This window comes from Furipterus horrens, unplaced genomic scaffold (assembly GCF_987537825.1).
Source record: "Furipterus horrens unplaced genomic scaffold, mFurHor1.1.pri manual_scaffold_5, whole genome shotgun sequence".
NCBI lineage: Eukaryota > Metazoa > Chordata > Mammalia > Chiroptera > Furipteridae > Furipterus > Furipterus horrens.
This window is the reverse complement of record NW_028327175.1, coordinates 117614998-117625575: the sequence shown is the minus strand read 5'-3', so window position 1 is coordinate 117625575 and position 10578 is coordinate 117614998. Positions and strand designations below refer to the sequence as shown.

Below are 10578 nucleotides of genomic sequence, written 5' to 3'. Positions count from 1 at the left end.
AAGAAACAAAGGTGGTCACCCACTCAGGCAGGGGAGATGAGGTGAAGGCACCAGCAGCACGCCTTTGTACTGCCTGACAGCGCATGGGGCTTTCTTATTTTGAACATCGGACATAGTAATTGTCAAGTACAATGTCGGACAATTAAATTTTTTTAACACCTTGTTTCCAAGTCTTCCTCATGGCACAGACCAATTTTTAAGAAGGAAAAACAAAAGTGATAAAACATCTTTCTTCTATTTGTCTATGTGTAGGAGCAACCCAATACTTGGGTACACCAACCACTGTTTTCTTGGAGGTGTGACTTTGAAAATGAAACCAAAACTCAGCTCTTAGGCAGCCATATGTTAATTCCCTCACAACCACAGCTATTTTTTAAGATCGAGGGACAAGAAGGGGGTAGTGAACCCAACACTCAATCTGCATTCTAATCCTAGGTTTATTCAACAGAATCCTTTTATTCTACACAACAAAATGCTACAAAGTTACAAAAAACTCAAAACAAGAAAATTTATAGTACTGACTGTACAATAAAAACCAAAAAGCAATGTACACGTTCCCAAGATAACCCCAAAGACCACCACAAAGGAGGTGGAGGTGGGGTCTGATGACCCTGCAGAGCTAGCTCTCACCTTGCTCACCAATTTCAGATAAAGGAGATGTGGGGTGTGGGTGTATGTGCATGAATACATGTAAAAATAGAACCATTTACAGAAACTAACAGGGGATGTTTGACCCTGGAGGTCAGGACTCAAGCAGGGGAGCAGGGCCAGTTTAATAGAAATGGCAGATGCACAAAAGCATGCCCTTTCCTGAAGGATCCTCAGGTTACTAGACTGGCCCTAGGTCATCAGCGGAATGGAAAACTGCTCCCAGGCTGGGGTGACACTGCTAGCTGGAACCATGTTTGTTCCTGCTGGCTTTGCCACTGAACTGACTGACTCTCAGGGGCTGGAAACATGTGAGCTTCCTAGCCAGGAAACTGGAGGGCATCTTCATAGGCACAACTCCAAACCAACAACAGTTCTGCAGCTGAACTTGGCCTTCAGAGGAAACGTCTCAATGCTGCCTTTGAAGCCTGCCCCTGAGTGAGGATTTGTTTCCTACTGACTCTCCTTTGGCTAGAAAAGTGACAGGACTGAGTTGGATGGGATATAAGTTATGGGGCAGAGCTTCGGTGGCTTGCTTATCGAGAAGAATTGGAGCTGGAGCGGCTCCTGTGGCGGCGGCGGCCGGGGGAGCGGGATCGCCGACGCACAGGGGACCTGCGCCGTGGGGAGCGTGACCTGTGGGAAGAGGAAAAAACCACATCAGACACTGAAGCACACACCATGGAAGCAGCTCTGCATTTTGGACTGCAGGGTTAAGGCTGGCTTCTTCCTGGAACCATTCTGCACGGTTTCCTGGTTGAACATTTCCCTTTGGATGGCAATGACAGAGCCCTTGGGAAGGAAACAGATGTTCTGGAGTTCTGGTACAACCTGTGGTGCCATGCATGCCTCCCGCTGGTCCCTCATTCCAGCAGCTGCCCTTCTCTTCCTTTCCCCAGCTGTAATGAACGTGAGCTTCCAAGGTCACCCATGCCAACACTGCCTTTCTACTCCCATCATGGTGCGTGTGTGTGTGCACGCATGCGTGTGGGGCAAAATTAAGATCCTAAAGCCATTATTGTAAATAAAACAAACCCAAGCTGGCCCCAATCAGTAAGTCCCCTGTGAGACCCCAAACTGACTCACCTTCTCCTCATCCGTGGGGGTGACCGGCGCCACATGGGAGGTGGTGGCAGCATTCTCCTGGGAGGGCTGAATCGCCTGGGGGGTGGCCTAGGCCAGGGGGCCAGCACAGCGGTGGCAGTGATTTCCTGGCCATCAATTTGTCCTGTTGAAAAAAAGGATCAAGTCATAAAATATCTAATAAGCGCCTACCCTATACATGTCAGACGTAGGCATACCCTGGAAAGCAAGACAAACAGGTGCCCTGGAAACAAGGACAAATTCAGCTGGTCAGAGAAATAACCACATAATCACTATCATCGAAGGTTTCATTAAGAAAACTGTAAGTGAGAATGGAACATAACTGGGGACTCAACCTTGATGCACTGGGATGGCCTCTCAGAGAAAGAACCATCCAAGTCAACACTCAAGGAACGTGTTGGAATCTACTCAAGTGAGGAAGAGTTGTGCCCTGGCCCTGAGCTGGACCATGGTATTAGCAATTGGGCTTCCTTCTCAAGAACAATGGGAAGGGAACAGGCAAGACAAGAAAGATGATCAGCACCAGTTTTGGATAAGCTATGATCTCCTGAGACATGGGGTTCAGGAGGAAGAACACCTCAGGGGCAGGGGGACAAAATGAAATGAGGTTCAGGAGATGTCAAGTTTGTCTTACAAGTCTGGAAGAGTGCCCCAGGGAGACAGCTCAGGCAGAAAGCCAGAGAAGCCTGTAAGGGCTTCAGTGAGAGAAGTGTAAAGGAAACCGAGACACAGACCCAGGAACCTCAGGGAAGGATACACCCCTACCTCAGTCTAAGAATTGCTCCGGGGACCAAGCATATCCCTTGTGTGTCCCCAAGGGTGGAGGGCTCCTTTATCTTCTCAGCTCCTATGTTCAATGGAATTTCAAAGGAACTGAGGGGATAACTGAGGCATGAGGACCTGTGTTCAGCAGACTCAAAAGGCTTAAATATTTGCAGCATAAGCTGGCCCTGGATAACTGCGAAAGCCAGCTCTAGTTAGGGAATTTTGGCACTGATTATAAAATAAGAGATGAATCCACCTTTCTGGTCAGCTGCCAGTAAAGGCCAGGTTTTTTCACTTTCTTCCTGGAGACAATATGGAGTTGCTTCATTTGATGGTGCATAGATATGGGGACACACAGATGTCCACCAGAATCTTAAGAAAATGTGTGTGTCTTGGATGTGTCCAAGTCTCCTAAATTTTTAGCAAGTGCTCAGACTCTGTAAAACATGATTGACAATCTCTACTACCTAATACAAAGGTATGATTCACAAAGCTAAAAGCTTATGTATTTCATAGTGATGAACTGTTGTTTATGCTAAACTCCCTAAAACACTTCAGAGGAATATTGATAGACTGAAACAGTTAGCTAAATACCAAGGAAAATGTCCTAGTATCTAAACTCTACCAAGGTTCAAGGGCAATTATCTAGAAAACTGGTAGGCTATTTTATTTATCAAGTGTATTATGAGGTCTTCAAGGACACTGAGGTTCTGGGGTGCTCCAATTCTCCTCTCTACTCAGCCTGGCAGCCCACACAGTGCTGTGGGCAGTCCTGGCTCTCGGCCCCAGGTGCCTGGACTACAGCAGCATTGAGTGTGGGGAAAAACAATTTATATGTTCCTTAAAACACTGACCTAAAGACAAAATGAAAACTGGCCATGTGGCCCTGGCCATCTTCAGTGAATTAGAACATCATCCTAATATGTCGAGGTTGCAGGTCTGATCCCCAGTAAGGGCACATACAAGCAGCAACCAATGAATGCATAAATAAGTAGAACAATAAATTTGTATTTCTCTCAAATCGATTAAAAAACAAAACAAAACCAATGAATGCATAAGGTTTCTCTCTCTTTCTAAAAAAAAAACCCAAACCAACCAACCCTTCCTCCCAAAACAATAAAGCCGTCTGAAACTATTCAAATGTTCAAACCATTCTGCCTAATTCCGAACAGCTACAAATGTCAGCATAAACAGCTTTTAGGAAATGGGTAAAATTTGTGAATTCATCAAAGCAGTCCTAAAATGCTGAAATGTCAACAAAAACAGAAAATGACTCTCAGAATTAAAGAAAACATTCCCATATAAAAGTCAAATGGCTCCATTATATTCATAATGCACTCTGTTAAAAAATTCAATCCTTAAACTTTTAACAGCTGAAAAATTCTTAAAATGCTAATATATTCATATTTGCCAAATTTCCCCCAAGAATAATGTTCCATAAAACATGTTTTTGGTAAACACACACCCACTAAGAATTAAAACCCTGAAAGAGCCCCAAGGAGATTCTGAGGCGTAGCCAGGTTAGAAATTCGTTCTAAAGGTCCCCACGTGTGATTGGTAGCTGGTCTTGGATAGGGGATAGAAAGGGAGTGCTGACAGGGCCACCCACCTCCATCCATATGCTTAAGCGCTTTCTCAGCTTCATCTGGATTCTCAAACTCCACATATGCATAGCCTTTAGATAGATGGGGATGCATCCTTTCTACAGGCATATCAATCATTTTAATTTTCCCATAGGTGGAGAATATCTCCATGATGTGATCCTAAAGGAAAAGAAGGGTCACTCTAATGCTTAAGCACCAGTCACTTGTATAAGAGTCAAAGATAATTCACCACATAACAACTACAACTTTGGCATTTGGGGTAAATCTAGACACATGGGTATACTCCATTAAAAGAAATTAATCAGTAGTATGCTACTTGAATCATGTACCATCACGTAAGTCCTCCGAAAGGCTACAACCAAAGCCATCACCCCCTAGTCCACTGGAAAGATTTGGGATTCCTCACCTTGGTCACATTCCTGGTAAGCCTCCCAATGTGTACTTTGGTGGGTTTAGGCGAAGGGCTCCGCCTTTTCCTTTCCTTTTCATCTCTTTTGGGTGGTTTGGATCTGATTGAAAAAAAAAACAAAACAAAAAAACACTAAAAACAATAAATTTGTCAAGTCAAAGTTTTTTAAAAAATAATTATTTGTTTATTTATTTTTAGAGAGAGGGGAAAGAAGAGAGGGAGAGAAACATCACTGTGTGGTCGCCTCTCACTCACCCCCAACTGGGGACCTGACGTGCAACCTAGTCATGTGCCCTGACGGGGAATTGAACCAGCAACACCTGGCTCACAGGCCAACGCTCAATCCACTGAGCCACAGCAGCCAGGGGTTCAAAGTTTTTTTAGTGGGGATATTAACTGTTAGTATGAGTTTTTTATAAGGAAGCCTTTCCTACTGTTTCATGCATATCATCCCTGTCTCAGAAATACTATCAGGACAGAAAGACTTTTTTTGGGTCTACTTTTAGAATAATTATAGTAACTTTATAGACCCCAGTTTGTAAACTGAAGTTCACAGATAATTCACAAGTTTTGGTGAGAAACAGTGCTGGAGGGGAGCTCACTTGGAGCGGGAACGCCGCCTATTGTCATGTCTGCGCCGAGAAGGACTTGGAGAGCCAGAGGAGCTGCTGGAGCTGGAGCTGCGGGATGTGCTAGAACTTCCCGAGCGGCTTGATGCAGACGAGGAGCTAGAGCCGCTGCTTGAGCCGGTACTGGTGCTGGAGCCTGAGCTGGAGGTAGAGCTGGACCGAGACCTGGGTGGTGAGATGGAAGGGGTCACACAGACAATAAGAGCGAACAGCATTTCTTCCCAGCACAGACAAGCCTGCACATGCTTCCAGGAGTAAACAGTTACCCTCATATTTTCAAGTGGCACTACTTTCCTCAGTGGGGAGAACATTTACCATCTCACCCTCAAGCCAAAGTCCTAGGTAGGGAAGACAAACAGCATTCACATCGTGCAGTGACAGGAAAGGAAGAACAAGCTGCATTCAGAAGCGTTGCCTACTGAAAGGTAGAGGAGCCTGGCAAGTCAGAGCCACCAACTCGGCTTTAAAGGTGACTACTGACTGACTAAGGCAGGTTTTCAATGGAAAAAAAAAAGTTTAGAGAAAAATATAACCCAAGATGTCCCATTCCTTAACATCTCAAGGAAAGAAAAAATAAGAACACCTACTTTATATATAACCAGAGCAAACCCCAAACTAGTCTGCCACAATTAGAATCCCAATTAACAATCTGAAAGTGTGTTTTCTTTATCAAAAATTAAAAAGACAGCACAGCACTCTCTGGGCTCTTCACAAGGGATGTGAGGCCTCTCAACACTCTATCCCGCCAGCCCCACCTGGTGCTGCTGCTACCACTGGAAGCGCTGCGCCTCTTGCGAGTTTTATCCCTGCCACGATCCTTCTCGCTCGACTCCTTGGTGACCCCTTTATCTTTAGAGCGATCCTTGGACTTCTCATCAGAGCGGTCTTTGCGTTTGGTAGGAGAAGGAGCCCTGGATGGTAAGGAAGAGTATGAGATCGCATGCCCCTCTGACTGAACCCTGAAACAACAGCACAACCCAAAAAAGGGAATTTAAGTGGCTACAGAGATCCCAGGCCATCACAGAGCAAAATGATCTGTGGCTTATGACACTTTCACTGTAGAATGCAAGACACTTCCAATCTTCCCCTTTCTGAGGGACACTAGCAATAAGCACCCCCAAAGTAGCACTAGAAGAATCTGACAGAAGGATTACCTAGTGCTGGACTTTTTATTATTTTCTTTGACTCCTAGCAAGCTCTTCTTTTTCACTCCTGATAAATCCATTCTCCCCTTCTGAGGTGTTCAAAGCAGCAATGGCGGCCTCACTTATCTGAACTCTCACTTCTAACTTGAGTCTGAGAAACGATCCCTAATCGATTGCAATTTACGCCAAAGTGCAGCCTAATAACAAGATAAAAGGATTTACAGAGTGAACAAATTGGCAAGGCAACAAATCTACTTTGTAGGCAAAAGCTGAGCACACAAGATGGCGACAAGGATCACAGCAGTGAGCGAACGTCCACAAAGCCAGGAACACGTGGGTATCTTCATTTCCTCAGGGAGGATACCATCTCCACAGGACACACAGGAGAATCGTCACCTCAGCTTGTCTTTTTCTTAAGGAAATGATGATGGTGCTTGTCACTGTTATTTTACAGGTGGTACAATACCAATTTTTCACTTAATTTAACAATGAGCCCTCTATGGTTCCTTAGAATACATACTACAGCACATTTGCATGCAGAACAGAGAAAAACCAAAATGAGTGTGGCTATCCTGATAGGTTTAGATCATGTTTTATTGCTGTGATTTCCTTGTGGAATATTTTATATGACAAGAAACAAACACCACTTAAAAAATAACTGGTACCAGCATCAAATGTGTACTACCCAAACACAAATAGGATAAAATACCCCACATGAACATTTAAAAAGCTGCAAAATATAAAAAGTAGTCATTGTAAACAAGGAACTTCAGTTAATGCTATGCACAAGTGTTATGGGGGAACTATACTGAAACATGCAAATGACTTTGAAATGCAAGAAAAAAATAATATTGATGAGTGTGTCTATATACAGGATAAAGCAAATATGGCAGACATGTGACTTATAAAATCTAGGCAGTAGCAATGTGAGTTTTCACTGTACAATTCTTCCTTTTTTCATTATATTCTTTCAAAAATATATGGAGTGGGAAGTAAGACTTTGCAATTGTATGAGATACCTCAGGTAATGGTTTATCAAAGTGCTTGGACTGCAGCATATGCTCAGTAAATGGTCATTAGAAAGAATTACTCAATAACAAACTACTAATTCATTATGTACCCCATTTCCTGGGGGCTGCTGCAAAGGTCTCAGGATGTTAGTCTTAACTACTTCTATCTCACCTTTTTTGATAAGTCTGTTAAGTAACCTGGACACAGCACACCAATTGGTATTATTTCCATGTGTTTAGGGGTGCCCAAAATGTGAATAATGTCCTGGTTCAAGAAAGAGTACCTGGCCTTGGACAATCAAATCAGAGTAGAAAGGAGCAGAGTATCATCCTTGCTCCTCTTTTCCAGGGCTATAAAATCTTTAAGATATTTTGCCTTAAAATAACAAGGTATTATATAGACACTAAGTCAGCAATACTGGATAAGGTTTGCAATCTTGGACAATCACTGATTATGGTTAAGACCCTGGAGTCATTTTGCCTGAGTTAACTTTGCTGTGTGACCTTGGATAAGCCACTTAACCTTTCTGAACCTCAATTTCTCACCAGTATTATGGTGACAATTACAGTTCCTACCCCTCACAGTTATCAAGGACATCAAATTAACCCATGAAAGGGACCTGGGACCTAGTTAAGGCTCACAAAATGTTTGCTAAAGTTAGAGGAAAAGGCTGTTTCTCTGTGTTTAGAGGCTCTTTTCCCATATAAACCCTTGTCCCCAGTCACACAGCCTTGAATGCTCAACAAGTGGTCCCTGGATAGCCCCCATAAGGAACACTAGGAGCAACACCATCCAATTAAGAGAGCCCCACACATATCCTAAAATTTCCTAGTAGCCACATTACAAAATGTAAACGTTAATAGTGAAGTTAACTTTTGGTAATGTATTTAACACACTACATCCCAAGTATTACCTTTTCAACAGTCCGTATAAAAACTTATTAGGAAAGTTATTTACCCCTTCCCCCCAAGTCTTTAAAACGCCTCAATTTAGGCTAGGCGTATTTCAAGTGTTAAATAGCTCTAGGTGGTCAATCGGTACCTTATTGAACAGTGCTGACCTACAGTGCAGATTCCCCGACCCCACCGCAGTTCTAAAGCTGAGAGTACTTAGTGAAAATAAGCACCACCAGTTATTCTTCAATACTAAAAATTAAAAACCAACAGAGTAAACGAACGCTTTGTTGGGTGTGGCTGAATGCTAAAAAAGCAAAGGTTGAGGTTCTCTGCTCACACAAGTTCAGGTAACAGCACAGGACCTTGGTTACCTCCCCCATCCTCCGGAAAGTGCGCGTCCCACAGCCAGAGAGAGGAGAAAACAATTAGTTAAATCTCGAGTAGATGGCGTTCAGCTCAAATCTTCAAAGGACCTTCCCCATTTGAAAGTACCTTTTAGGCACAATTCATGCAAAAATAAAGTTAGAAAAAGCCACGTCTCTCCTCCACTGACTTTAACCTCCCCTTCTGGGGTAACCCATCAAACTGAGCTCCATGATCTCAGGGATCGTATACCCAAGGGCTAGCACCGAGAATGGCACACACAAGCCCAGCAAACGTTCGTGAAGTTAATGTTTGAATTAATGGTCCCGGAGGGAGAATTAAGTCAGTTTTCCAGGGTATCTCACAGAGCAACTCCGCACCCACAGGGGCACGGGCCCCGCACGCGACCTCGCCCTCCCCCTGCACTCACAACTCCCAGTCCAGACGCCGGACTGCGAGCGCTTCCAGGGCAGGGCCCAGCGTTGCAGGCCTGGGTCTCCAGCCCAGCAAAAGGGTCCTGAAGGCAGAGGCCGCGCTCTCGGCTGCTCTAAGTCGCCCGGGCCTAGCTGGGCCAGCCGCAAAGCGGACTAAGCGAGGCCGCCCTTCCGCCCGCCGCAGGCCCGACTACTTCCGGGCCGCGGTCTCGGATCCTCCCACCCCGGGCCACACTCTTTCTTCTTAGTCCCCACGCTGCGCCACTAGGCCGCCGTCCTCAACGCGGGGCCAGAGAGCGCGCAGGCTCTACGATACGCCCCGCCGATCCCGTGGTGCGCCCCCCGAAGCTCGGATGGGCTCGGATTCCCCCACTTACATCTTCCCGCCACCGCAACCTCCTCCCGCTCTCCTCAGCCGCTGAGGTCGGCGCCGCTCAGTCGTCAGGGTTAGGGAGCGGGAAGACGCCGCAGTTAGGCGAGCAGTGATGACGTAAACACTTCAGCCAATGGGCGCTAGCGCTCAGATTGTTAAAGGGCCAAGGCCGTTTGTGGAGACCGGCGGCGCGGGTTCTTCCTCTGTCACCCCATCTGGAGGGCAGTGTTGGACTACCCCGGGCTGGGAGCACGCTGAATGGGGCCTACAAATAGACTGCTTGTTGGGGTCGGAGGGCTGCACCGCCTGAGCAAATGATGGGCCGGTGCCGAGTGGGTTAATGCGGCCCAGCATCTCTCCCTCCCCCTCCCCCACTTTCCCCCTCTGTATACCTTCCTTCTTCCTCCCTCTCATATCTTCAGGAGAGGATTTTTAAAAAGTCGCGCGTGGTGTGGGGGTTGACCGTGTAGACGTGGCTTCTGCACTGGCGGAACTCGGCCCAGTGAACAAGACGGGGGACATTGCGTCCAGAACGGGGGGCAAAAGGCAAGGTAGCAAACAAGGTGCAGAAGAGGTTTCTGAGGAGGTGACACTGTTACAGAGCGGGGTCCCCAAATTCCCCACAGCCAGTGGTTTTGGGGGATGGGGGAAAAGGGATAGTGCAGTTCTTGAGGTGCTTTGCATATCTATGGTTGGTGGCTAGTTTTTAGTTATGCAGATAATCGTGGCCATTGCCTGGCATCAGGGAGATGGGAGGAACTTTGACACTAGAGTGATGGCGGAGAGCTCACGGGGCCTGCGCGAGATTTCGGGGAGGGGTGGGTGTCTGGCGGGCGACTGGTCTTACCCACTGCCTCACAGGCTCCAGTTAGGATTTAAACGAAAAGTGGCAGCCATTTTGGTGCTGAGCCAACCGTTTTAAAAGGATGTAGAGGGATCCCACCAGCCCACCAGGAAGTCTGATGTGTAAGAAGGTGCAGGCGCGATTCTGGATTAAGAACTGGAGAACGCTGAGACATGGGGCAGAACCAATCAAGCACGGATGAATGGAATTGCTGGGAAAGCTGAGCTGGGACGGGGAGTGCTGAGTTGTGAACTGCTTTTCCGAAAGAGGTTACCTCAGACTGGTGTATTCAGAAACTGGCCTGGTTTACCAAGGGAAGGCAGGATTGTGTGTTTGTGGGTGTTTTAAAGGAA

At 46.1% G+C, this 10578-nt stretch overlaps 1 protein-coding gene across 2 annotated transcripts; it reads right to left on the bottom strand.

Annotated features, from left to right (window-relative positions):
- Positions 1 to 419: 419 nt before the first annotated feature.
- On the bottom strand, positions 420 to 9485 carry RNPS1 (RNA binding protein with serine rich domain 1). 2 transcript variants are annotated; one of them, XM_090277211.1, is made up of 8 exons: positions 9386 to 9485; positions 6314 to 6501; positions 5915 to 6070; positions 5133 to 5324; positions 4528 to 4630; positions 4127 to 4280; positions 1735 to 1876; positions 420 to 1284 (listed from the first exon to the last, which is right to left on the bottom strand). In XM_090277211.1, the coding sequence occupies exons 2-8, from the start codon at positions 6382 to 6384 to the stop codon at positions 1185 to 1187; spliced, it is 918 nt and encodes a 305-aa protein (XP_090133337.1). In that variant the 5' UTR covers positions 6385 to 6501; positions 9386 to 9485; the 3' UTR covers positions 420 to 1184. The 2 variants fall into 2 exon arrangements, with proteins under 2 accessions (XP_090133337.1, XP_090133338.1); XM_090277212.1 differs by lacking the exon at positions 9386 to 9485 and adding an exon at positions 8549 to 9202.
- Positions 9486 to 10578: the final 1093 nt, after the last annotated feature.

Coding starts and splice junctions, on each gene's coding strand:
- RNPS1 (XM_090277211.1), bottom strand. CDS start 6,384: ATGGATTTATCAGGAGTGAAAAAGAAGAGCTTGCTAGGAGTCAAAGAA. Junction 6,071..6,313: donor AATAAAAAGTCCAGCACTAG/GTAATCCTTCTG, acceptor CTTACCATCCAG/GGCTCCTTCTCCTACCAAAC. Junction 4,281..4,527: donor TTACCAGGAATGTGACCAAG/GTGAGGAATCCC, acceptor CTTTTCCTTTAG/GATCACATCATGGAGATATT.